This window comes from Melospiza melodia, chromosome 2 (genome assembly GCF_035770615.1).
Source record: "Melospiza melodia melodia isolate bMelMel2 chromosome 2, bMelMel2.pri, whole genome shotgun sequence".
Lineage (NCBI taxonomy): Eukaryota > Metazoa > Chordata > Aves > Passeriformes > Passerellidae > Melospiza > Melospiza melodia.
In genome coordinates, this window is record NC_086195.1 from 22,267,255 (window position 1) to 22,295,203 (window position 27,949).

The 27,949-nt window shown below is 36.8% G+C and overlaps 1 protein-coding gene across 1 annotated transcript in view; it reads left to right on the forward strand.

Moving 5' to 3' along the window:
- Window positions 1–11,378: 11,378 nt before the first annotated feature.
- PUDP (pseudouridine 5'-phosphatase) overlaps window positions 11,379–27,949 on the forward strand; it is a 39,892-nt gene continuing 23,321 nt past the window's right edge. Inside the window, exons 1-3 of the mRNA XM_063179577.1 lie at window positions 11,379–11,394; window positions 13,498–13,716; window positions 26,371–26,600. Coding sequence (XP_063035647.1) covers window positions 11,379–11,394; window positions 13,498–13,716; window positions 26,371–26,600 — 465 coding nt within the window. The remainder of the gene's footprint in view (window positions 11,395–13,497; window positions 13,717–26,370; window positions 26,601–27,949) is intronic.

Sequence of the window (27,949 nt, forward strand, 5' to 3'; positions counted from 1 at the left end):
TACCATCTTGAAATTCTCATTTTATCTGAGTCATTTTGACTTGGTAGCTGATTTGATAGTGCATATAAATAACTTTTCCCGAACCCCATGTTCTTTATGCCATTCTTCTTCTTAGAGGAGAGCATCATATAAGTACATAATTCAGAAAGATTGTATTATGACTGGTTGCAAAGTGCCCAATACCTAGGTGATGTAGGATATCAAATGTTTAATATGGAGTATTTTACAGGTACTGGACTTTCCATGGGTAAAACTAAAGGAATTGGTTACAATATGCTGTAGTTCTGTTTATATAACAGTAGCTACTCCCTTCCTTCAAGCCATAAAAAAGTGGCATTGATAATGTAAGCCCAGAAGCGTAAATCATATATTCAAAAAATAATTTACAATTATCTATGATTACAGCTATTGTATAACTGTACTTAATGGCAGTCTAATTATGGAAAATGTATTACCCACTTTAATTGTCTATAGTGGGGCCTTGGAAACAATTGCAGACTACCAAAGAAATTTTTTTTTACAGAATAATGATGATGATGATGCAATTTAATTGCTTTAGTACTGACAGTGTAAATGCTTCCTATTTCCAGTTCAAGAGCTACTTAAGCTCCTCTGTGAGTCCAGTGTAGGGAGTTAAAATCTCAAGAGACATGCTGGGTTTTCTGTAATTAATAATTAGGACAGAGAGTACTGAGAAGAAGAAATCCCTCTCCTAAAGAAAACAGCTTTTTTTGTGTGTGTAATTTCAATTTTATTTGTTAGTGGAAAAAATTTTAAGTTGTATAGAATACGAGTTCATAACAGAAATTATGAGAGCCTGACAGCCCTGTAGCAATAGCACCATGGTCTGTGTCAACCTAACACAAGGACAAAATCTCCAATCTCTTTGCTTATGACAAGGTCAATGACTAAAGCAACCCTTTGTATTAGAAAGTGTAGACAGTAGCTGTAGTCAGCAGAGTGTAGTTCTCTTTTCTCTGATTGCAATGTTCTATACAATTGGATTCTCTTATTAATAGTTAGACTTGCTTTTCAGAAGAAAAAAAGGTATTCCTGCTTTTTGATTATCAGGTTTGCATTTTTGTGCAAAGTTTTTAATCTCTTTGAAAACTACTTCACAGATGTTGTTAGAAAGATGTGGCCTAGAGTGTGTGCAGCTCTTGCAGAAAAGAAAGCTCTTTGGGTGACCAGCTGTGAACTTGTACACCTCATAGTTGCTTTTCCTTACATTTAGGAAACATGTAAGTTACCCTGTTTAACTGGTTATGCAGTTCTAACTATATGCTAGGATGTATTCTAACAGTTTAAAAACATAATGGGTCAAAAAGTATAGGACTTTTAATCTAAAAGTCATTAAGTTCAGTGGCTCAGTTGAATGTATTCAGCAAATAATTCAGACACTTGTCCTTTTGCTGATTGTGGGAGAAAGGATACTGGATTTTTTTCCTTCTTTGTTTTTTAGATAGAGTGAAGGAAGCTTAGGCTATTTTTGTAAGTAAAGTAAACAAATCTCTTCTATCTGCTTATTGAGCAAATAAATTCCCAGTCTGTCTTTTGCAAGCAATGTTACAGTAAAACTAAGAACACCCCAGTGTAGTAACTCCTGTGTCAGGCTTATTAAATTTCAGCCACTGGAGAGTGAAGCTGTTTGTGTCTCAAGATGTAAACTTTGACCTCAGCTTGCAGAACTGAGGCAGAAGGAAAGAAAGATTGAGGGAAAGTGGAATGATTTCTAGTTCAATTCTCAGTATCTCTCTTTATTTTTATCACATTACTCATATGGAAGAATGAAATGATGGACTGAAATTTCTTGCACTCTTTGAGTCTCTGAACACATTTTTTTTCATTTAGTAGGATACAAAGCAGTGTTTCTTGTAACTCTAAGCTGTCACACTCAAAAGAGAGTCATAAGGTAATATTTCCATTATGCCCAGAACCACTCTCAAGCAAAAGAAGATTCAGCCTCTCCTCTTTGAGATACCTAAAAATATAACCCTGATAGCTACTGTCAGAGAGTCTCCTTCCAGGTTTCCATTTCTCCTGTAGTCCTCATGTGAATTGGGTTCACTGACATGTTAGTGAGATTCTCTCTCTGAACCTTTTTGTAATTACAGTGTTCTTTCAGGATTGTACTGTATATAAGTTTTATGTCTTCTTATAAAACATCTCTGATACTGTTTTATTATTTTTCCCATTTTAAACAAGAGATGGTAGTATTTAGGTTAAATGCATTTTGATGTTCAAAGACCTTATGCTTCTTTAAAGTTTTCATTATGTGCTAAAATAATACAAGATCATTTTGACTCAAGCATGGGAGTTACGATTTCTTGATCATCTCCTCTTTGCCAAAAGAAAGGGACACTCTCAGAAAAGCTTTAAAAGCTGAAATATTTTACTTGAAAGTGAGCGCTGGATACAGTGCTTCAGCTTTTAGGTACCTGACGTGTGCCAAACTTTTAAATGTTGTGTGTGTCACTTCTACTACAATAAAATAATTGTGTGCAGTTGTTAAGATCTCATTATTGAGAGATGCCTCTATCCAAATTAAGGTACAAGCAGGATCATACACCCAAATCAATAGTATGGATTTTGTTTAACAGTAAAATGTAAGGTAGAAAGATTAAAAAAAGAGAGGAGGGAGAGACAGAGAGACCGGCAGACAGACCGACAGACAGATCAAGCAGAATATAGTCACCACCCATGGATCCAGCAGCATCCCATTGGTCCTTCTTCACCCTGGGCTTCTTGGTGGTGAAGCTCCCGAAGTTGTTGAAAAATTTTGACTATTTATACATTTTAGCAAACAAAGGAGTTGGTGTTCATTGGCTACATAATTCTCTTACTCTATTGGTTAAATAATTCCCTCACTTCTAATGCTAATTAATCCCATGCCCAGTCTTTCTGAGTTTTAAGTCAGGGGGTTTCTTGAGTCAGTGGGTTCTGATGTCCCCCTGCCGGATTTAGTCTGAGCTGATTTTAGCAGTGTTGCTCAGTTGGTTTTTCTTGTCCATAATCAGTGATATATTCTTGTCCACCAGCTTTTTTTACCTCTCTCTAGTTTGAGATAACATTTAGACGACAGTACCACCTTTATCTTTTCTCAAGTTCCTGTCAGGTGGCTTAATTTACAGTCCAAGTTCCAGGAATCAATGCAGGTATATTTTGGGGAGACACCTTCAGTGGTTGCAGATGAGCGTTTTCTTCTTTACAGTTTGCCACAATGGGCAAAGTCCTTCAGTGGTAACAGTGTTTTAGGCAGGCAACTGTAATTTTTAAATCCTTAGAGCAGCATAGAGGTTGATGAAGATTTTTGCAGATGAATGTCCCTAGGGTGGTTTCAAACTGAGGTGATTTGAAATCCTATAACAGGTATTTTGCATCAGATATTTAATTTTGAAGTGTTTCTTCCATGTCTTACTTGAACTGTAGTTGATGCTATTTGCTATTGTTTTTCAGGCTTCCTAATCAATCTGCATCTGCCATATTAAGTAGAGATTTTATATGATCGGAGATAGAAATTTTGGGCAATAATTTTCATGACAGAAGGCTAACTTAAAATATTCTGGTAAGATTTTCCAGTTAATGAAAGTTAACTCAGTCTATTTTTAGTTATATAATAACTAAATTAGTTGTAGTTCTATCTACAGAACTGTAGTTAGAATAATTATTAATAAATAATAAACTAGTGTAGGTTCTATACTAGTATTACTATGTAGTATAAAACACGTAAACAGAGAGGCTAAAGCTTTTTAGCAAAATTTCAGATACATACGGGGAGGAAAACTATGCAGCTCTTCAAGATCAAGATTGAGATTTGGTGTGTAAATACTCATGAAGAAAATGAATGCTGTTAAAAATCTCTTATTGTGTACTAAACTCTGTAAGTGGCAGTTTGTTGGGGAATATTGTTGCAAAGACCTAGTACTGATGAGTATGATTGCACTTGAGTGACTGGCCTAATTTCCTGTGAATAGACATTCTTTTTGTCATATGAGGTGTTCTCAGTGCACAGCATCTGCCAGCCTGTGGTTCAAGTTCTTGAGTACAAATGGTATTTTAGCTCAGAAGCACAAAAGTGTTGTGTGTTGGGTGGGGCTATGAGCAACCTGTCCCTGCCTCTGTCAGGGGGATTGGAATAGGTTGTGTTTGAAGGGTCCTTTTCAATCCAATCCATTCTATGGTTTATGTACCTATCTCTCACTGGGTTCAATAGGGCTTAGTTAAAAGTTTCTATGGCCAAGTATAAGTTTTGTTTCATCCTGACAATCTTAAGCAAGCTGATTATATTCTAAAGCAAATTCCAGTATTTCTGTACTTTTACCAATGGGGTTGGGAAACAAAAAAAAACCATCATTTGTGACAGCTGTAACTTTGGGTAGTCTTTCTGTGGGCTACAGGCTGCATTTGATCTAAGACTCAGAACTTGCCTCTGGTTTACTGCCGAGTCTGGAGGCAGGACAACTGTTGCTGTTGTGTGAGGCCTTTGAGTACTCTGTGAGACTGGCCTTCTCTTCTGATCCTCAGTCCCTCATGGGAGGTGAGGGCTCTGGTCACACATCTTCAGAGAAGCCTATGGCTCACCTCTGTGGAAGTTCCCTGTTGTGTTGGAAGTTCCTTTTATTGGTATCTATATAATGGGTTTGAATTTTCTTCTACAGTTTTCCAACAAACAGTCACTGCAATTCATAAAACATAATTTTCAGTTTGTTGTATCATACTTGCCTCATGAATCTCAAAGGTCTGATTCTTTTTTGTGTATTTTAGTTAGTTTAGTTTCTATAGTTAGTATAAGAAGTGCCTGGTATACAACTACTAAAGAATTATTGTGACCAGGTCTTCTGCAGTATTTCTGTCACTTTGCTCTTGTATGTAGATAGTCTGTGGAGACCCTGGGGGTGCATTTCCTGGTCTAGGGAGACACAGGAAGCTTCCCTCAAAAAGCTGTTAGACCCCATTGGCCCTTCTCCTGTTCCTATGTCTGTTCCTATGTCCTTGAGCAACTCCACTCCATTCCCTGATTGGCCTTTGTCTTTGTACTTGAGAAAGCTGGATCCCCCTTGTGTGCTGTCTGGGGCTTGAACATCTCACCTGTGGCTGAATAAACATCTGTGGATATTATGCGAAAGTCCTTTTTGCTTCTTTACCCTGGACTATGCTAGCAGCAATTCAGCTTGCTACAATAGTCAGCCATGATGAAATGTCCTTGCTTTTGGAAAACCAAGCCATTTGATGATGTTTGGTTTTCTGCTCTTGGTGTTATCACTGCAGAGAAATCACTCCATCAACAGATTTACCTCAAAAATTTTAGGCACTCTTGAGTGGACAGAAGAGATTGTCTTTATTAATCTGTAGTTCTCTACACTTTCTCTGTGGTAGTAATGTTTGACACATTGCCACCATTAAATTTAGAACATTGTCCAAGGCCACAGTAGAAATATAATGTGGTTTTTTTTTTTCCTATTGAAGCTACTCTGTTTTTTAAAATGTTTCCACTATTGAGGAAACAGACATTTTGGCAGTATTACAGAAAGTGATTTAGAAACATGTAGCACTGAAAGTCAAACATCTTGAATTTGCAGCTTGATCAAGTCTTTATATACATATATATGTATGCATATATAATCTCTTTTGAGAATATATGCATATATTCTTAGAAAGATGAAAGTGTTTTGAGAGTAAGGAAATCAGTATTAGGAGAGACCTGTGACATGCTGAAGAGAATTTTCCCTATGGCCTCATGTTGTGTTTCTTTTTGAGGAAGGAATAAAGTTTCCTGACCCTTTTCCCTTTCACAACTTTTTTTTTTTTTTTTCCATTTCTGCTCTTTTAGGTTGTGAGTTAAACAGAACAGCTTTGGGGTATCTGTTTAAGGAAGGTTATGTTTCCTATAGATAGCTCTTCCCAGAGAAAGTATGTATTTGTATTTGGCTTTGTGTGCAAGGTTTTGGTAGCAGAGGAGTTGCGTGGAAGGGTGGGCTACAGGAGTGGCTTCTGTGAGAAAATGCCAGAAGCTTCCCTGATGTCCAACAGAGCCAATGCCAGCCAGATCCAAGAAAGACCTGCCTCTGGCCAAGGCTGAGCTCATTAGTGACAGCGAAAGCACTTCTGGGATAACAGATTTAATAAGGTGAGGAACACCTGCTGAAAAACAGCAGCCAGGGCAGAAGAGCTAGAATATCTGAGAGAAACAGGCCTGCAGGCATCGAGGTTGGTGAAGAAGGAGGGGGAGGACGTGCTCCAGGTGCCAGAGGGGTTCTACTCCTGCAGAGGAAGTGCAGCGAGGTGTATCTGGCCTTCAAGGTCAGAGTCCGGCTAGCTGAGGTTAAGGCCGGCACCCAGCTGCATGGTCTGCCAGCACCCCTGGGCATCGTAAGGCCTCAGGCTGTGCTGGTTGTGGACTGGATCGCTGCTAAACGACGAGAAGGAAGGAGCTGGACACTCGCTGGGGGCCAAACAGGTTTATTGGAGAGCCCACGATGCCAACCAGGGAGTGACCCTGAAATGGAGTAGGGTTATAAAGGGAAGGGGCAGATAAGGGAGGGGTTTACAAAAAACCAATAGAGGGAGGAGAGGAGATGAACTTAACACAAATGACATAGTAGAGAACCCAATAGATACGAGGTATGGGAGGGCCCCCGGGACCACAGCCAACCACAACCCCCAAAGAAGAGAAGCTTCTGGAACACTAGGTGGAGTGGGGGGGTGATTGACTGGACCCAGGGAGGAGGAAAAAGTATTACATATAAGGGAAAAAGGGGGAGGAGGAATTATATAACCTAAAAGATTGACAATACACGTAGCAAGGGTTGCTAAAGGAACAACATAACTGGCAGGGCGTGGCGGGAAAACTGGGGAGGGCAGAACCATTTTACACAAAATGGGGGGAGCAATACCACGAATGGGGGAGCAATTAAACAAAATAACCGAACGCACTACAACAAGGAAGGAGCAGCAGAGATGTGTGATGAACTGACCACAGCCCTTCTTCTCTTTCACCTGTGCTGCTGCAGGAGAGGAGGTAGAGAATTTAGGACTAAAGCTAAGCCCAGGAGGATGGGATGGGTGTAAAGGAAGGTTTTTTAAAATTTGGTGTTATTTCTTATTCCCCTTTTCAGATATAATTTCTCCAAATTGTGTCTGTTTTGCCTGTGATGGCAACTGGTGGGTCATCACTCCCTACCCTCATCTCAACCTGTGAATCTTTTGTTATATTTTCATTCCCTTGTCCAACTGAGGAGGAGGAGAATGACAGAGTAGCTTGGGACCTGGCTGAGTACCTGGCCCAACCAGGGCCAACCCACTAGATTCTTAATTAAGAAGATACAATTAGCTATTATTCTGCTGACTTTGATAACACAGTGACCCTTCTGGTTTCATCTACCTTGTGGGGGAGTGGTTTTATACAAGTTCCTTGGAGCATCTAGTTTCAAAACAACTTTTTAAACCTTGTTTTGCATTCCTTGGGCCAGTGGACTGCTGCTCTGTGTTTTCAGCAACATCTCAAGAAGAGGAGGTAGCCCCTTGGTGAAAGGCTAACTTCCTTGTGAATATGCTGTAAGCTGATAGGGTGTTCAGAGCTGGTAATTGCTCCTCTGGTTGAGAACATTGCTTGTATAAATTTCCATGGTATAGTAGCTCATACAGTAATGATAGTAAAACTGTTGCCTGACTTGAGTCTCCCCATACACATTTTAAGAAGCTGTGTCTCTGTAAAGTGTAGATTTCCACCCAACAGACAGGGCTTTGCAGGCATCATATCAACTGATGTTTGCATAGTTCTGTCTTTAATGGTTAAGAGCCTAAGAAAGCATATCAGGCAGTTTCTATGAATCAATAACTTTTCTATTTTTAAACTAATGAGATGCTGTCACATATATGATGCTTAATAAGTACATTTTTAGAATGTTTTGTATTAAGTCATGTATATTGCCCTTGTATTTCAAAGTTTGAATCCCTCGTGCTCTGGAATTGAAATACAGATTTCTTTACGTTTTCATGTGTTGTTTTGCATTGGTGCCAGAGTATTGTTTACAGCTCCCCATCGAAAAAGTTTGCATGCTTTATTTGTGAACTATTTCTTTCACTTCCCTGTGGCATTAAAAAAGAAGGATAAAGCGTATATATGAATACAAGATAGCATTAAGATATGTCTGCTGTATTAATGAAAACTAAAAGCCTTCTGAATTTGTTCAGAAGTTTCTTCCTCTCCCCATAGAAGTACCATGTTTCTCTGCATATAAAATGAGAAATTGGCTTCCTCTGTAGCTGCTATTGAAAAATTCTGCTAATATAAGCCCACAGGGGGAAATACTCATTTGGGAACAGTTTCATACAGCTGCTGTTGTTTGAGAATCAAATTTACTTCCTTTTTAAACCTGTTAGCAGTAACTTGAATTCATGGTAGGATCTCTCAGAGAAGGACAAACAGACTGACAGCACTGAATTAGCCAGTAGCAACATGTTTCTCTGGACCTAATAAAGTAATCACAATGCAACATCTTTGTCTACCTTGGAGTGTACTTGTATTAACATTCAGGTACAAGAGAAAATAAGAAGTAGGTTTGCAAAAATTAAAGCTCCAGAATAGTCTTACACCTTTTCCTTACTAAAATGAATAATGGATATTTTCAGGGAGTTTTTCTAAGTGCTAATCAAAAATGTAATGGTTTACAAATCATTACTCAGTTAAATTGGAAGCAGTAATTTTAATTTTCAGCATTTTTTTTTCCCTGTATCTTTAGAAGTTATGGCTTATCAATCATGTAAAATGGTTTACTAAATAACTTGTTCTTTGTAAGTAGCTTATGATTTTGAAGTAGCCATTATTTGGTGCTTGATGTTTATTTTAATAGATACTTCACCTTCCTTTAACTTCCAGGGAGCAGTAAGATGAATTTAAATGGTACTGGTTATGAGAGAGGAAAGGTACAAGACATGAATATGTCAGCAGCATTTCCCTTGGTTTGGTGGTCCAGACTGCCTTTGGGTTCACTTTGCCTGGTTGGGTACGTCAGCCTTGACATTTAGGCATGGCCCAAATGTTTCATTTGAGCAGGTGTGAAACCAGAGCTTATTTCCTGCTGTGGCAGTGAAGTGGGTATGTCTAAGATGATAAATTTAGATTTCATTTTTATTCCTAAACAAGTTCATGGGAGGAATGGGGAAATACTTCAGTAAAGAATGGAACATTTCCTTGTGTACTTTCAAAGCTAAGCATTTTGAACCACATTCCTTTAACGAGCCCTTTAGTCAAGAGGCTCCAGGTTGATTTGTATTCATTGGCTAGTACTCATCCTGAGTTCCCTGAGTTCCATTCTTTAAAGGACACTTTTGCCTGTAAAACACAGTTCTATACATACACCATATAGAAGTAAATATATGAAATAAAGGCCTGTATGCTTTTAGTTTATATATATATATATATATGTGTGTGTGTGTGTATATATATATGTACAAGCATATAAATGGTTTATCTGTATACAAGTGTATATATGCACATAACATAATAGCATAAAAAATGTCAGGGTATGTTAGAAAAACAGCCTTAGGCCCTTAGGATGGATTGAAGGACGGAGTTTTGTTTTCTGAGCTAGTGCTCTAGCAGTTAGGCTATTATGCAAAAAGTAATTTCTGTTGCCTGCTTTCCTCATCCCTACTTTTGCTAGGCTGCTGTAAGTGATTTTGAGGTCAGTTGTAAAATTGCTGGGTTTTTTTTTCCTTTTAGCCATCATGGGTGACCATAGTCATGCATTTTTAAACTAGCTTTCATAGTAATGAAAGTGTGAATGGAAAAATATTGAGGGGGAAGTGCAAAACTGACCCTTTGACACAAATTGCAAGACAGTTGTCTGCTATAGATGGTTTATTTAGAAAGATGGGTTATTCAAACAAAGAACTCATAAATAGTGATTAAAATGAGCTATGGCTTAAAGGAGGTTTCATGCCTACTAATCTCATCTACTTGCTAAACTAGAGATTATTTTAGAAGAACAATAACATTCAATTAGAAGATATATAACCTTCTAAAAAATTAAGTTCTGTATTCATGAAGTTACAATTTTCTGTCTTAAACTGTCTTTATGTCTAAGTGATAAACATAAGGCTTACATACTGTTTTGATGTTTGCTGTACCCCCAGCCTAGGTAGATCTGCACATCTAATTGTGACTCTGCAGTGATTCGAGCAGATCATGCACTCCACTGTGGTGTGTTTCCAAGTGACCTGTGGGACTTCCTGAGTACATGTCAGCATATTTTTGTGCCAGATTACAAATTGAGTAATCCAGTGCCTCTGTCATTTTGGTCACTTTATTTGTATTTATTGTGGCTGGCTTTTACACACTCTAAACAACACCAGTGGAGCTGACTGTGCTTTTATATTGAAGAAGGGTCACTATAAAAATGACTAGAAGATGATATGTGACTACGGAATGAATATTACTCATTCCCAGTGAAATGTAGCAAGCAGATGGACAGTACATTGTGCTGATAATGTCCACATAAAAGATATTTCAAGAGATGAGAGCTAAAGATAAAAAGAATATTTTGAAAACTTATGCATTTACTCAAAGCTGCAGGAGCTAAGAATTCTTGCTTCTCCTTTCCACTATTAGAACAGGCCACTGCTACATATGCCCAGTTGTGTTCTCAGTTTATTCCTGATGGAGGCTAGCAGCTGGGGCTGGATTCACTTGCTGAAATGTGTGAGTGTGAAACACTTGGGATTCTGTAGGGCATCATGTGACTGCTTATGCCATTAAGTGTGAGTTGTGCCCAAATTACCTTTTGAACATTAGATGTGTGTGGACGTCCTGGACATACCAGAGTAATTACCAGTAGGTGCTTGCAATTAAGCACTTGAGTTGAACTTCTAATTCTTCTTGCTTGTGTCATTTCACCAATGGATTTTATTCATGTGTGGGAGCTAGATATAATTTGTTTTGTATAGTAGATTTATAGCAGTATGAAATTTGATTATATGATATGATATATATCATATGATATATTTAAATTTATCATATGATATATTTAAACTCTGCTCAATCCTTTGAACTGTGTGTGGTTTCTTTCTTGTTACAATGGTGAAAAAGCTAGCCTGCCTTTTTTTTTTTGAGATTGCTCCTTTCCAATAGGAATAAGAAATCTTGAAGTTATATCATTATTTAGTATTCGTGTAATGCTCGTTAATTACTAGGGAAACATATAGATCTTCCTTTGTCTTCAATCAAAAGAATCGTGTCCTTTTCTGTTATACATGCATATAGAAATGCAGCTTTATCAGCCGTGATCTTCTCAGATTCCAGTTGGATTATGTACACTGCATGTGTACATAATATTTTTCCTCAGATTTCAGGTTTGATTTGTGTGCTGTAGTGAACCATGCCTGTTTCAGCAAGTAAAATGCCAACATCCATGCTTTTGTCATCTACTCATGAAAATTAAAATAATGTTGATTTTTTTAAGGAAAATAAATAAAATTTCATTCACAAGTCAGCTATGTAATATTGAAAATGCAGGACACTATTAAAGTAGTATATTAAGCAATAAAGTTGAACCTTTCAGTTCAAATAGATTAACATGTAATTATTGTAGAGACCCATCGGAAAATTTTCATATTCTAGTATTTTTTGTATCCTTGCTTTGTTTTAATTCTGCATAGTTTGTACTATTTAATAGGATGAGGATTGATTTTCACGTTAAAATTTAAACTTAGGTTAAGAATTTTATGCCCTTCACCTGGTGAGTCTGAGATACAGGAGAAAAACTAGTTTATTAAAAAAAAAAAAAAAGGAACATGAGAGCTGTGAATTCAAAAAATTGTATTCTTAATTTACATTTCTAGCTTGCAGAGAGTACCAACTGGCATTTTCAAGCAAAACTGAGAAATTTTTGTTATTGTTCTCTTTTCTTTTCTCCTTTCTTGTGTCAGCCAGCTTAGCACTTTTCAGAGCCCATTTGCCTGTGTTTATATTGTGGTACCTTTCCTGTGTGTTTTAGGGATCTCCAGGATTCCTTGTATTTATTTTCGTTTATGTGTAGGTGTTTGAGGAGCATTTACAAAGAGTAGTACAGGTTTTTTTGCCTCTATTTTTAAGGACAGAGGTTTTTGTGAACCCCTTGGTGCTCTGTTAAACATTCCAGACAAGTATGTTGGGTCTTCATCTGGTCTTTTGGCCCAACATCCCTGTAGTTGCTGCGAGGAGACATGGACTAGAGCACTCTGACAGGTGGCAGAGAATCTATTCTGCATCCTGTGGGTTCACATGATGGTGAAATGGCCCCTGTGTTTCCTATTTGCTTTCAGATGAGACTCGTCTGCTGATCTCAGGACGACATTGCTGTGGTGAAGTAGGGAGTGTTTGTCAGACTGCAGGGAAGGTCTTGGCATCTGTTGTAGTCGTGGGCTCTGTGCTTCTTTCTTCAGCCTGTGTTCTTCATAGTATCTTTGTTAAAGCTTAACATTTAATCACTCCTGCACAAGTCCTATGTACTCAGAAAGTGACACGATATCCACATTAATAATTTCACTATTTTATTATCTCCATTAAAAATATTTTACATGACAAAGGATATGTTGATAAGTGAAGTCCCTAGTTTCTCTAAATAAATCTCGTAAGAGCAACTTCTTTCTTTCCTTGCTTTTGCCTTTTATTTCTATAGTGGTGATAATAGACATATCTTTAGAGATACAGAAGGCAGTGTTTGAGATCTTTGCTGAAATGAAGACAAGAGCTGGAAGGACATGTAATCCCCATATTAGTGTTAAATTCAATGTTAAAGACCTTTTTCAAAAATTTGTAGGGGGAGGAGGGAAGGAAAGGATTAATTGTTTGTTTGTATTTAAAAAAAATAGCTTTAAACCTAAAACCACCTTTGAGATATAAGCTGATAGTGTCACTGCCAAAATTCAATCTGAGGTTTGATCTTGTCTGAAACCCACTGGAAATACAAGTGAGTATGTTTTGCTTGAGTAATCTCTTGTAAATGCAGTGGTGCCAGCAGCTCTGTTATAATGACCATAATGTCTTTGAAGGCACTTAGAAGCTTCCTCTCAAAGACACTCTTAAATAATTAAATCTTTTTTCTTTTTTCAATTTACATGGCATATATAATGGCATCCCCCCACAGTACCAGATTTCCTTCCTTCCTTTTTCTTTCTCATGAAAATCATACATAGAGTATTTAAATTAAGACACTGCTTGCCAACTTGGATAGTGAAGAAAGATGATGAAAGACAAGATCCAGATAGTTATTTGTTGACACCCTAAGATACATTTTCTTAATGCAGAAACTACTGCTTGAAAAACCTGGATAGCTTTGAGATGATGGGAGTAGCCTTGGTTCCCTCCTGCAAATAAAGAGGCATTTTATCCACTCTGCTCCATGCCCTCTGGCTCCTGGCAGTTCATGCTCTGACCTTTTATGTGGTCTCTTAGCAAGACCAGCTGCCCACTTGTTTGTACATAGGTTTAAATTTCTTTTTTTCTTTTTATTTCAGATACTGAGATTCTCTATACAAAAGTGTATGACGAGATCTGTAGGCGTTATGGAAAGAGCTACACCTGGGATGTGAAATCCTTGGTTCTAGGTAGACAAGCCCCAGAAGCAGCAGGGATTATTCGAGAACATCTAGATCTTCCAATAACCAAAGAAGAGTTATTCAAGGAAAGTCAATCGATGCTGGAGAAGATATTCCATACTTCTGGGTTGATGCCAGGTATGTTTCTTTGCAGCATTTATAAGCTCGTTATGGAATTATTTAAATGCTAATCAAGGTAGAAGTCTATAATCTGCCTTCTAAAAAGCAGTCATTCTTACAAATTATGTTCATTGCTCTTGTTTTAGAAAATTTACTAAATTTACCGTTTACTTACCTGTTTAAAAAAGAATATTTTACCTATTAAAGTTGACAGAATTTTTTTTTGCCCTGCTTACTTGGAGAAAAGCTTTTTTTCATGTTTTAAAAGAACAATAAAGACTAGATACATGTGCATGAATTCTGTTTGGTAAACTAGACATTTTTTGTAACTATTTTTGGCAGCTGTGTTTTACGTGGCTATGAGCACAATCTGACTTTGTTAAGCATAGATGCGTTTGCCTGCACATACAAAAGTGTGTGTGCCCATGGGTTCTTTATGTTGGAATTATTCTCACCTAACCCGAAAATTGTAATTCAAATACTGTGTCTGAGTGTCTCAGTGGAGAAGGAGGGTTTTGCAGGTTATCCTAAGACAGGGGAATTTCCTTATCTTCTGAGGATATGTCTTTTACCAGTGATTATGTAGGATGCTCAAATGAGTAACTTCAAGGAGGTAACTCAAGATAAGCAAGAGGACCAATCTTACCTGTAACGCGAATGCATTCTTCTGTATTGAATTACATTTAGATTTGAAATGCTTAGAGAGAAATCATCAGCCATGAAACACTATCAGGACCTAAAGCTAGGATTGCTGATAACTTTATATACAGTGTTAAACTTTATGGAGCAAGTATCAATAATTTATGATGGTAAAAAAAACCAAAAACAGAAGGACTATAAAAAAGGTATTAGAAGTGAAATAACTGCATGTCACTGTACATGTTTAACAGTTATTTTTTCTCTTTGAATGTGTACTCATTTGTTCTGACAATTTCTACAACACATTAATATTTTAATTTTTAGAGCAACTGTTTTATACCTAGTTTTATAATGCATTAAGAAGATGAAAGTTAAAAATATGTGATATGTTAGGAGTAAGTAACAAGTAGCAAAAATAAAAAGTGCGATTTTTTTTCAGCAGCTTAAAAAGCTTCAGTATATTTTGTGTCTTAGTTCTCACTTAGTTATCTCTCTAATGTCTTTTATAGGCAAGATTTTTCAAATTGCATCTCTCTCACTTATACATCCACCTGACACTGTAAGCCTAGTTAAACTTTCCAGAAAACAAGAAAGTTGGATTGATGTGGTTTTTTTTGGTTTTCATCTCAAGCTTCTGGGACTCATTTTTCAAATATATATTTTTCAAGCCAAACAAAAAAAAACCTGGTATGGATTTAGAAAATACCAGATGAACAAGCTAGGTAAAATGTTGGGTAGCACAGAGGAGATATTCCATGACTGCTGAAGACTGTCAGATAATGTGGCTGACCTGGCTTGAACAGAGTTAGAAAGGTGATGGAACAGATTAACCAAAGGAAACATGAAGTTTTCTACTGTTCCTGCCTTCAAGAAGTGAATTTTGTCCTCACTGAAGCTGGACTATTATGGATGAAACAAGCCAAATTTATACTAGGAGAAGCAAGTAAACATTTTCATCATTACCAAAATTGTTCAACTGATAATTTTTCAGTTTAACAAAATACACATGATAACTTTTTTCAGTCCATATTCTAAAGTAGAATTTATGTGAACTAGGATGCAAGCTGAGTTGCCATGAATTTTGGGAAACCAGGATGATGACAGCTGATAAGCTAAGGGGAAAATGTCTGCAGCTGCTTACTATTCAGTTTCTTTAAAAACTGTTATCCAGTTAACCAGATTTTTTAATCCAATTCTGTCTTTTTGTGTCTTCTGAGGATGTTTATTAATGGATTGTGGATTTATTCTACAGTCACTCAATGCTGTTGAATTAAGAATGGGCTTCTTGAATGTTGTGCAAGATGTAAGATTGTGGTAATGTTTGAGTTTACCATTGTTCTCTGACTGAACTGATGTTTTAGATGGTTATAGGTAAATACAGGAAAGTGAAAGTTAATTGTCATATTCATGGTGTAAGAGTACTCTAAAGCGCTGTGTCTCTGGTCATCTTTTGACAGTTAATAAACAGATGACATTTTATTTTTCAAACTGTTTCTAAAAGTTGTGAAAAAAAATTGGATTGAAATTTGATTTGGTGGAAAGCACTGTTAAGCAGTGGCCAATGATGTTTGAAAAAGTGGCTCAAACAAAGTGGCTCTTGTTTCTGGATGAGCTATGCACATGATCTTGCCAAAGATGGTAGTGCTGTAAATTCCTAAATCAAGTAAAGGTATGTCAGAGATGGCTAAGGATAGTGTGGAAGTTGAATGAAAATTTAATTGGCAAAGCAGTTCTTCATCTGACAAGTTACGAACTTGTCCTGGTTCTGACTGAGATAGAGTTTATTTCCTTCTTAGTGCCAGGTGCAGTGCTGTGTTTTGTATTTAGTACAAGAATAAAGTTGATAACACACTGATGTTTAAGTAGTGCTTGCCCCAAATCAAGCATTTTTCATTTTCTCATGCTCTGCCAGTGAATAGGTGCACAATAAGCCAGGAGGGAGCATGGCCAAGACAGTTTATCTGAACTGGCCAAAGGGATATTCCATACCATAGCACATCATGCCCGTGTATAAACTGGAGTTGGTACCCAGGAGAGGGACCAGCTGTGGCTTGAGGATGGTCTGGGCATCAGTCAACTGGTGGTGAGCAATTGTATCATGCATCACTCTTCTTAGATTTTATCTGTCTCTCCTCCTCTCCCTTTCATTTTACAACTGGTACTATTAATATTATCATTATTACTTTGTTTTTATTGTTAATCTGTTCTTATCTCAACCCACTGTTATTCTTTCACTATAGTCTCTGGGTTTCGGCTCATCGTCATTATCACAAAGCACAGATCTTTAAGGGTTGTGTGACTGTGTATGCCTTTCAGACATTTTCCATTCCTGGACTGTTTTCATGATAACTGGGATTTAGTTGTTGCATGTCCTCTTCAGCCAGTGCAGAATGTGATGTGCAAACTATTTTCCAGTTCAAGTGCAACTGACTGTCCTTTGCAGCCATGAGAAGATAATTTCATACCTCAGTTTTACTACCAAATAAAGCCAGTCAGAAAGCACAAAAGGAGAAGAAAGGATGACAGTTTAAATGTCAATGGCAACTCACTCCAAATTTCTTTTTTCTTGAACAGTTCAATTCAACCAGAAGTCTACAAGTCTAGTTTGCTTAACCATTGCTTCCTTGATTCATGTTGTGCCCTTGACAGTTAAACAGACTTCCTACCATGATCTTTTCTTTTCCTTGCTGTTTTTGTTTTAATGGTAGGAAGCTCTAGTGAGTCCATGCTTGTCTCAGTGGGCCTGTAACCCCTAGAGATTAGCCAATTAGCTGCAAACTTGGAATGATGCTTCCTGTTAGGCTGATATCAAACACTTAACCTTTACATCAAGTCCTATGGGACTGCATCCCAAACGTTTTTGTCAGGAAATCAGCAACACAGTTGATGGAGGTTTTAAATTATGTAAAATTTAATATTTATGTTCCTTCTATGGTCATGCATGTGTCAGTATGTCCAGATTCAAATGAGACTAATGATTTGATGAATAAGAAGTCTCTCCAACCAGAAGGGTCTCTGATACTTTTTAGGGAGAAATAAGATGAGAAGACAAAATTCCTTCTTAATAGTCATAGCCTTCCAAAATGAGGGGGTAGGCTGGTAGTTTCCACCTCCACTTTTGAAGGTTAAGAAAGGATGCCATACCATTGCAATAAGCATTTTTAAACAGTATGTCATAACAAAGAAAGAAGCAGGTTGATCTGAGAGTTGTGTTTCCATACTTTGATGAGATTCAGAAATTAGGATAGAATAGAGTAGAGTGGAGTAGAATAGAATAGAATAGAATAGCATAGAATAGAATAGAATAGAATAGAATAGAATAGAATAGAATAGAATAGAATAGAATAGAATAGAATAGAATAGAATAGAATAGAACTTTTTCAATTGGAAGGGACCAACAAATGTCATCTAGTCCAACTGCCTGTTCAGGGCTGACCAGTTTAAAGCATTCTTGGCAATTAAACCAAGCCAGGGATAACCCCATCTCTGTCACACTGTCACCTTCACAGCAGCAATCCTGACTTCACCTGAGGATTGAGAGCAAGCGTATAAAATTAATAGCATCGGTGAAGGGCTTGCCATTGTTGTAGCACACCAGACTTCATAAAAATATTTTAAAATAATTTTATTACTTAAGTTAACAAACAATATCTTCTTTTTCTAAGTGAGGTTGTTTTGTTTTGCTGAGTGCTCTTAGTGTTCAGAGGCTGCTGGGGTTTCTTGCCATAGATTTGTTTTTGTGAACTTAAGGATTTCCTTATCATTGAATTGGTTAGAAATCTAATCAATGTGACAAAGCTGAGTGCAAATGTTAACTTTTCTTTGATTAAAGAAAGTCATGAAATCTTGAAAAGCTCTACCACATATCACATTCAGTGTGGGGAACTGTAAATGATTTTGGGAAAAAGGGTGGTCTTTTTAATACACAAGCTATATTTATCCTTGAGATTTCTGTTTGTGTACAAGTGGACATAAATTATCAAGACATACATAATGTGTGCACAGTTAATTTAAACACTGCATGGACCACTTTGGTTTCCTTTAGTCTTTTTGTCAGCAGTAAATCTTTTCTTCCAGATATATACCAAACACTCTTGAACAGCTTGTTTTGTGCAACATTACAGTAAAATGAAGTGGACTTGAATATCTGTGTCTAAAGAGCCTTGATTTAGGCACAGAGGTCAGGTGTCCTCTGTTCTTGGGCTGCTTAGTGTGAGTAGAAAAGTAACCGTATCTACACAGTGGTGAATGAAGAGCAATGCTGTGATAGATGTAGGTGTAGGAGTACTGAATGTGAGACAAGCCAAAGTTGTATTTGACCATTGCCATTTAACTTTTTTTTTGGCAACATGGACAGTGGAATTGATTGCACCCTTAGCAGATTTGCTGATGATTTTTGTCCCAGTAAGCATGCTGAAGGGAAGGAGTGCCATCCAGAGGGACTTGGACAGGCTTGAGAGGTGTGTCGAGGAAAAGCTCATGAAGGTCAATAAGGGCAAGTGCAAGGTCCTGTGCCTGAGCTGAAGTAATCCCAAGCACCAATACAGACAGGGAGGGGAATGGATTGAGAGAAGCCCTAACAAGAGAGGCTTGGGGGTATTGATTGCCAAGAAGTTCGACATAAGCTGGCAACATGTGCTCGCATCCCAGAAAGTCAACTGTGAACTGGGCTGCATCCAAAGGAGCATGGCCAGTGGGTCAAGGGAGGTGGTTCTGCCCTTCTACTCTCTTGTTTTTGAGACCCCACCTGGAATGCTGCATCCAGCTGTGGGGCACCCAGCATGAAAAAGATGTGCGCATGTTGGAATGAGCTCAGAGGAGAACAAGTGATCATCTGATCAGAAGAATGAAGCATCTCTTCTTGAAGGCTGACTGAGAGAATAGGGGTTGTTCAGCCTGGAGAAGAGAAGACTTCAGGGAGACCTGGTAGCACCTTTCAGTATCTCATGAGAAATCTGGGCAAGGACTTTTTACAAGAGCTTGTAGTGACAGGACAAGGGGGAATGGCTTCAAACTGAAAGGAAGTAGGTTTAGGTTAGATATTAGGAAGAAATTCTTTTCTGTGAGAGTGGTGGGGCACCAGAAAAGATTGCCTGATGAAGCTGTGAATGTTCCAAAGTTTTTAAGGACAGTCTGGATGGGGCTTGGAGCAAACTGGACCTAACAAAAGTTGGCCCACACATGGCAGGGGATTGGAACTAGATGATCTTCAAAGTCCTTTCCAATGCAAAATGTTGTATGAATTTGTGCACAGACTACATGAGGAAAGGATATGGTGACCGGTACAGTTCTTCCAGCAAATACTTCAGTGCACAGGTCTGAAAATCTGTTGATTAATATTGTGTTCCTTTAAAAAGTCTGTATCCTATGTTGTTTCTTTCAGAATATGCTGCATCTCAGCTACAAGTCTTAGCAAGTGTAGTTGTATTAGCATGAGCTACATGGAGTAGACAAGCTCCAAAAGTGTAGTAAGGAAAGAGAAACAAACCATACATCTACATCAGCAAAGGAAAAGGGAAACAGAATAAAAGAGGTAGCAGATTAACAGATTAGTCAAACATGATATGAAAATAAAAATAAAAACAATTGTGTCTTTGAATGCGAGTCAGAAGTCAGATTAAATAAATAAATAACTTACACCTCTCCCAACTACCCCTCCCAAGAAAGCATAAGCATGTATACATGAAATATACATAAGGAAAGATCTGGTTACCCACGAAATACAGTTTTTGTTCTCTGTTAAAAACAATTTCGTAATGTATTTCCATACTCTGTTTTTTCAAACCACCACATTTCTTAGCAAAAAGTTTGGAAATAAAACCTTTCCTTTGACATTAAAATAAATATGACTAATAGTACTCGTTAGTACCTAGTACAAAGAAAAGTGGTCTTCAAAACTTATTTAAGTAAGGAGAATGAGTGTCTTTTCAACAACGAAAATCGACTGGCAATGAAATGATTGTGATTATAAAATACAGACAAACATAGCACAGGATTGTAACTGGATCACTTACCACATAACTAGTAACTACCTCGGAAGAGGGATAAGACAATCTTTAAAATTTTCTAAATGCCTCACTTTTCTGAAGTATTTTTGTAGTCTCCAAAACTATGTCAAAGTTTATACCTAGCAGCAATGGGTAGCCTGAAAGTTGTTACTTTAATCATAACTATTGAGGCCTGCATGAGTAAGCTTGTTGGACTCGATCCTTGTGGAACTCTTCCAAGTCAGCTTATTCTGTGATTCTGTGAAATGAGAAGTAGTATTTTTATTAAGCTGATTAAAGTGTGGAGAAGCTTTTGAACATAGCAAGTCATCTTCATATCACTTTTAAAATACACATTTTCTATAATCAACCTAAGCCTAGCTAATTTTTTTTTATTATTTCCATACATGTAGCCTTTTGCTTTCTGTAATAATTTAATATGAACTTCCACTTGCATCTGAAGGAAACACAGAATCTATGGAAATTTCACAATACAACCTGATTTCATTGACCACTTGGTGGTTGGGGCAGATCTGAAAGCCCTGTGAGCTGTTTGGATTTTGTTTGAGGGTGGGAAAATGTCTATATGTCTGGTATATGTCCTTCCTAGCAGAGAATGCTAGCTTTCAGATAAATTAGGAGCAACAACAACACACACACACACACACACACACACACACACACACACACACACACACACAGACACACACACTTGATATTTCTCTATTTCCTATTGATTTCTTGGTTTTCTTTCTGGGATTGCATTGTGGATAAAATACTATTTATCAGAAATAAGATGTAATTGGTACCTAGGTGCCAGTCAGGGAAGAACTAAGCACTGGCAAGAGGGGTATAGTACACTGTGGTGTTTGTGATAGGCCACTGAAAATGACACTGCTTGTTTATTTGAGGCCTTCTCAGCCATGTAGGAGACCCTGTAATGTAATTTTGAAGCTTAGGTTTCATAGAATCTACCTTATAAATTCTAGATGTTTAACTTATTATGGTCCTACTTGCAATGTATACTTTCTTGAGTAAAGGTCTTGTGAAGTTCATTTTTAAGGACATTTTCCTTACATAGCTTACGTTCATGTCTTTAGGATTCAGACATTAGAGAAGACAGGGGAGCTGTCTGTGTAGGTCTGAGTATTTATGTGCTCCTGCACTCTGTGCTGACAGTACACTAACCAGATGTTTTCCTGGAGCTGGAAGACTGTAGGACTTCAGCTCTGTGTATAAGACATCAAACAGTGGATTTTCAGGCTAAGGTACTGTCAGAGCTTGCTGTGTGATTGTCTGTATGATGGTGTTCTGCCTTTAAATAAATCAACTGCAAGCAGAAATATAAACACCAGTGTAGGTGAGTGAGGGTCCTTGGTGACACAGAGTTCCCAGGCAGGTGCAAAGGAGAGCTGCTTTATTGCAAAAACCAGGCCTTTTTGAGCAGTTAGTCCAGTTAGCAGTTATCAGTTACCACCATACACCACGATGTGAACATATCATGGTAGCATAACTTGTTTTTCTAACCCTAACTCAGCTGAGTCACTTTCACACAGTCCTTTTCTAGTTAACCAAAGTAACAGGCTTGAGCCATGATTTTGTAGGGCCTTCCTTTTGTAAGATTTTGCTGATATGCAATACAAGAGATGTTCTGCTGGGGAACAAAGGAAACTGAAATTAGGGTTCCTTCCAGAAGTGGTGTGTATAATTCTCTTCCTCATTTCACATGTTGTCCCAGTTTATGGACATCACTTTCTTGTTTATCTTGAAAAACATTCTCATTATACTCCTGTAACATTTCCGTAGGTGAAAGTTTGGTTGGAGATAAGTATTTGAAAAAAACAGAGGAGCTTTGTAGTCTCTCCTTCTTTATCTGAAAGCATTTTAAAAGAAATAGATCTGAATCTGTATATAAAGAAGTGATACAAGTTAAGAAGAGTGTTTTGTACACAGATAGACAAATACAAGAAAAGGCATGGTACAAAAATTTGAAATTATATAAAATAAAATGTAGCAAAAATGTAGCAAAAGCTTCTAAACTATTGTGCAAGACACAGAGATTATGTTTGTATAAAGCTAAAAGGAAAATAAAATTTTCCTTTGCTTTCAATCAATTTGAGTTAGCTTTCAGGAGTTTCATCTTGTTAATTTTCACTTCATGATCAATAATGTCATTTGATTAGAAAATTGAATAGCTTAAAAGGAATAATGTAGAAAACAGTGTTGTAATAGCATGTAAATAATTAGATAGGGATTCTCATTAGATCATTTTAGTGTAACATTATTTGGTTTCCTGAACTCTTGGTGAACATCTAGTATTAGTCAATTAGAAGGAAAATGTGACGGTTAGCTCAAGGGTTTTGTTGTTCAGTGTAAGTCTTATCTTTAGTTTGTCAGTTGATCCAATGTATTAGTCACCATGATATCAGCTGAATCTAAGGCAAACAACACCACATCTGGAGTCTAATGGAGGGATAAAAGTTCATTTTTCAAAAAAATAAAATAATGTACATACTTCTGTGCAAGTTTCAGAACAAAAGAGACGATCTCTTTCTTTTAAATGTTTCTGTGGTCTCAGAAGAAATAGGTCCTTTCTGTTTGTTTAATTTGTTTTCTTTTTTCCCTCAAAGTTGATAACTTCATTGACATTTGTGATTAATTGGGTCTTAAAGATGCTGACATTTAAAGTTGATCCTCCTTCTTTGCAGCTTCTGTAACAAAACTCTGCTTACAATTCTTTTCTGTGCCATAGTCACTAATACTTAACTGTTGTAGTTAGTATATATTAAGGTTTGATCTAAAACTTCTTATTTAAAGAGATAGTGTAAAGATACAGTATTTACCTCTTTTACTATCTAAAAACAAGAGTACATTTGGAAATAAATCATAGCAATGTGGGATATTTTTTCCTCATTTTTTATAACTACTTGAAGAATTTATGTTGTTCTGCATAAGACATTTATTGCCTGTGGCCGTATTTATTGCCTGTGTGCCACATTTGGAGTGTATTCTTATGCTGGAAAAACAGAGATCCTCATTTCTTTTGACATTTCTTGAATTTTTATTCTTGTTCTCTATTACTAAGCTTTCAGTAGGAGAGGTGGAGGGTAGTCCCAAGAAGTCTAGCAGATGGTCCCTCTGGGATGGGTGGTCCATGATCCCTTGCATGGTGCCATAAATAAATTAGAAGTTAGGGAGATCATGGGAATTTTCAGTATGCTTCTTCATAGCCATTGAGTTTTCATTTGGTTGGTTTTGATTGTCAGTACATTGAAAAATCTTTGTAGCTAAAGAAGATATAATGACACAGTACTTGCCAGGGGAAGTTTCTTACAGATCTTTAAAGCAGTTCCTCAATTCCCCTTCTGTTGATAATTTCTTAAAAAAAAATAGATACTAAGGAAGATATTATATTCTTAATGAAGAATTATATGCCGAATTAGTAAAATAATTCTGTCAGTAATTTGATGTGGTGGCAAAGTGTCTAGAACTAAGCTGGTGGTAATTGATGCAAACAAAAATGGATTTTCCTGATCTATAGCTTTTACAAAGAAGGAAGCAAACCTGAAATTAAAATATCTTTCAGCTGCTATTGTTCTGAGCTTGTCAAGTTATGCTACCTATTCTTCCAAATGCAGTTTAATTTTTTTTGTGGGAAGCTGATTTGCCCTTTGCATTTTTTTTTCTATCTTGCTCTATTTACATGTGTGCAAATAATATTTTTTTAAGGGGCATGTTGTCTGAATAATGTAAATATTTTCTCTCTGGAGATATTAGCTCAAACTGCATTTTAGCTCCCTTATTGTGAGGGAAGTCAAAAAGAGAAATCAAATACACATGCAGACACATTTACACACTGAAATCATGATGTGCTGGAGGAATACAAGGGAGAGCCCTGGAGAAATAACCTTTCTGCAACAGTGCTTCTCTCTGGCTGGCTACCTCCAATAGAAACAGAAAAAGCATACCCAGTGAGAGATGAACTGAAGCTGTGATGCAGTGGGAATGAAGAAAATTAGCTATTTGAAAAGAGCACAGTTTGAGAGAAAACTAACCATATCATAGAAAAAGTGTAGGAGATAGGAAGAGTCTTCTGCTTGTGTAATCTTTGGACTACTTTATGTTACAGCACTTATGTATGCTAGCCTTGCTAAACGTTCCAGTTTATTAAATTCTTTACAATGAATGCATTTTATTTTAGGGAAGAGACATTTATACTCCTGCTTTACATTAAGGAATCAGTGCTTCCATTAATTTAATATAGACTTACTTGGCATGATTCAGAATGAAGATATAAACTATCTGGCATAAAAAGCTGGCTTGTATTTAACATCATATTTTAGTGAGAGGACATAGTTGCATCATTTGGGAAAAAGTGCACTTGCTTAGTATAACCACTTAGCGGAGCATAAGAAGGCTTTTAAATAGCTGATGTATTGACCTTAGAGGAAGAGTAGTGCTTGTTATATCTGTCCATCTCAAAATCTAACATTAGAGAAGTGCATGTATTCAAAGTTTGAAGGCCATCTTCAAATACAAGCATGGAGCTGGAAATGTCAGTTATTAATTGTTTGATTCGATTCTGGAGAAAAAATGAGAAATCTGCAGAGAGTCATACCTACAAGTCCTATTTCCCAATAGATAGATTAGTTGCTGCACCTATTCACTAATCTACACACTTTGTTATCAGTAGTACTTACAGCTTTTCAAAGTTGGACATATGACTATACCTGGGAAAAATGTATGGCAGATAACATGGTTGTTTATAGAATTGAATGGCTGGATCACAAGGGAAGTACAAATCAAAGGAGCTGAGGTGGCAAAGGAGGAGTAGGAATGGTTTAATGGTTTAAGGGAGTGAAATGGTTTAAGAGAGTAGGAATGGTTTAAGGGAGTGAAGACCAGACATAATGATGATAGTGAATCAGGAGGAAAGGAATAAGATTATTTTTGTATAATGAGGCATGAAAAATAGGATAAGAATTAATGTAGTTGGAAAATGAAAGTAGAATTGTGCTCAAGTTGTTTCAAGGAGCCAAAAGTCCACTGGACTCTACTTGAACCTAAAGTACCTGAAACTAATACCCTGTGTCCAGTACAGTTGGGATTAATGCCAAAAAGCACAGCTGAAATGATTTTACATGTATGGAGGATTTTCACTTGGGAATTGATAAAGACCAGACATCCACACTTATTTTTTATTAGATAATGCTAATTGTTTTGTCTGGGAATGGTATCCAGCATTTAGAATACTTCAGCAAAGGAGCATTAAAAACCCTTCAGAGAAAGCTCAAAACTTGCACTGAATAACAAAGTATGTTTCCCTCTTACACAGTCTGGTTGTGTTTTCACTGTTTGCTGCATTAACCTTCCCTAGAAGACTGGATCAGATTGAAATTTCTACCCATTAGGCTTGAGGTGTTCATTACTCTGGGTTCACAGCATCAATAGATAAAGCTCTGGTATTAACAACTGTGACTGACAGCTGCTCTCCTCTGCCCAGTGTTACTTGCTTTAGTAATTGCAAAAGAGAGAAACTATGCTCTCTTATGGGCTGGTTTGAGCCAGCTGAATACCTACTTCAGGAATTAAAACTCTGCAATCCACTGAGAGGAGTATACTTCTTTGATTTATTTTTTTCCAGGAACATAACTGTATATGAAAAAATGTTCTCTCAAACTCTTAAGAGTTTTAACTAATAAACTTACATGATGTGGGGACATTGCTTAATGAGTTTCTAGTGGGTCTCATTATGTAGTGTTATTAATCACATTTTTGACAGATTTTGAGAAAAGCATTGTTTGATAGCAGAAAAAGTATGTATATAGCTTACAGAATGTTCCATGATTTTTGAGTGTAGAAGGAACATTTCAGATATAGCAAGAATTTTCTTTTACACTGACTATTTGAAATAGGCTTATCACATTCAATAAGACAGCATTGTTGAAGTATTGCTAAATGCTTTGTAATTGGGTGTAGACATTACTACGTATACCAATTTATATGCATATTTATAAAAACTAAAATGTGTATATTTGTCTTGCAGGAGTCAGTAAGCTGATCCATCATTTACACAAACACAAGATACCCATAGCTGTTGCTACCAGCTCGGGTGTAGCATCATTTGAGCTCAAAACAAGCAGACACAAAGACTTCTTCAGTCTTTTTCATCACATTGTGTTGGGAGAGGATCCTGAGTTGAAGCGTGGCAAGCCGCATCCTGATCCATTTTTGCTTTGTGCAAAGAGATTTGAACCTCCTGCACCACCAGAGAAGGTAAGAGGGGGAGGGCCAAATTAAATTTAGGAATTTTCTATTAATTAATTAATTTAGGGCATAAATTACATTTAGGAATTTTCTGTTTGGGTTATATTTGGAAATGTTTTTTTAATGTGATACTTAGATTTATATAAACATTATTAAAATCAGCAACCCTCATTTTCAAAGATGTTTGTGCTGTCCAAGAGAGGGATTTAGAGTTTGTCATGCAGATTGCTCTGATTTGCTACATGGTAGCATGCAGTAATAGGAAAGTGTAATGATTTTCTTCTGTATATATAAGTCTACAAGCTTAACTTCACTATTCAGAGTTTGGAAACATTCATGGCTGATTTACCTCTTAAGTGTCAAAACATTAAATATAGTTCTTTGTGATGAGGACATATCTTTTTCTGAAGCTATATCTTTCCACTAGCAGTCTAAATCTCTGAGATCATAGTCCTAGTTTCCAATTTAAAACTATCAGTTTGAGCACTCTTTCTCAAATAGTGGAAGTGTTAATTTTTCCTGTCTTATATATAACTTTACAAACTATTCTGAATTAGAAATCTGTGGGAAGAAAATTTCACTGAGAGTTAGTTAAAACAATGTCTTCATTTTTATTTTAAATCAAATTGCCTTTATCCTTAGAATATTTTTCTCACTTCTTCTCTGCCACAAGTTGAATGTAAGTTTTGGAGTTATTTTTATTACTGCAGAAAAATGTGTTGCATGATAATTTTAGGGAAAAAATTAGGTAGATTAGACTGTGATTACTGTTCTCTCAGTAAAATTATTGGGAAAAAAAGGCTACACAAATACATATGGAATGATTAGGTAAGATTCCTCACCTTTCATACTTCAAGTTCTCACCCAGAGTCTAATTGGTATTTTCATTGCCTGGGAATACAAAGTGAATTAAGTTTGGTGCAGTGTGATTTACTTTTGAACAGAGTTAACCAAACTGGGTTTGGGGTTTGGTTTGATTTTTTTTCTGTTGCAATTTGTCTTGATGTGTGAATCTACTTCCTTTATAAGCTTGCATGTTCAGAAATGGTACACCAAATGTACATAACGAAGGAAATTGAATGTCAGCTGTGTTAATGGCAAATTAAACTATAATTTCATGGAAGGAGCAGGACAGCTTTTCCAAAACCCTTAGTTTTTGTGGTTCTATTTCAGAAAACCCACAAGATAGTAATACTTAAAACAATAAAAAAGTTTGAAAACAAACCAAAAGAAAGCAACAAAACCAGTGAACCAGTGACAGTGTGTAGATACTTGTATTCTTTAGTTATGTTAGCATTGAAAAAAAGACATGAAGAAATAGCATCTGTATTACACGAAATATTTTTAAACTTTAAAGG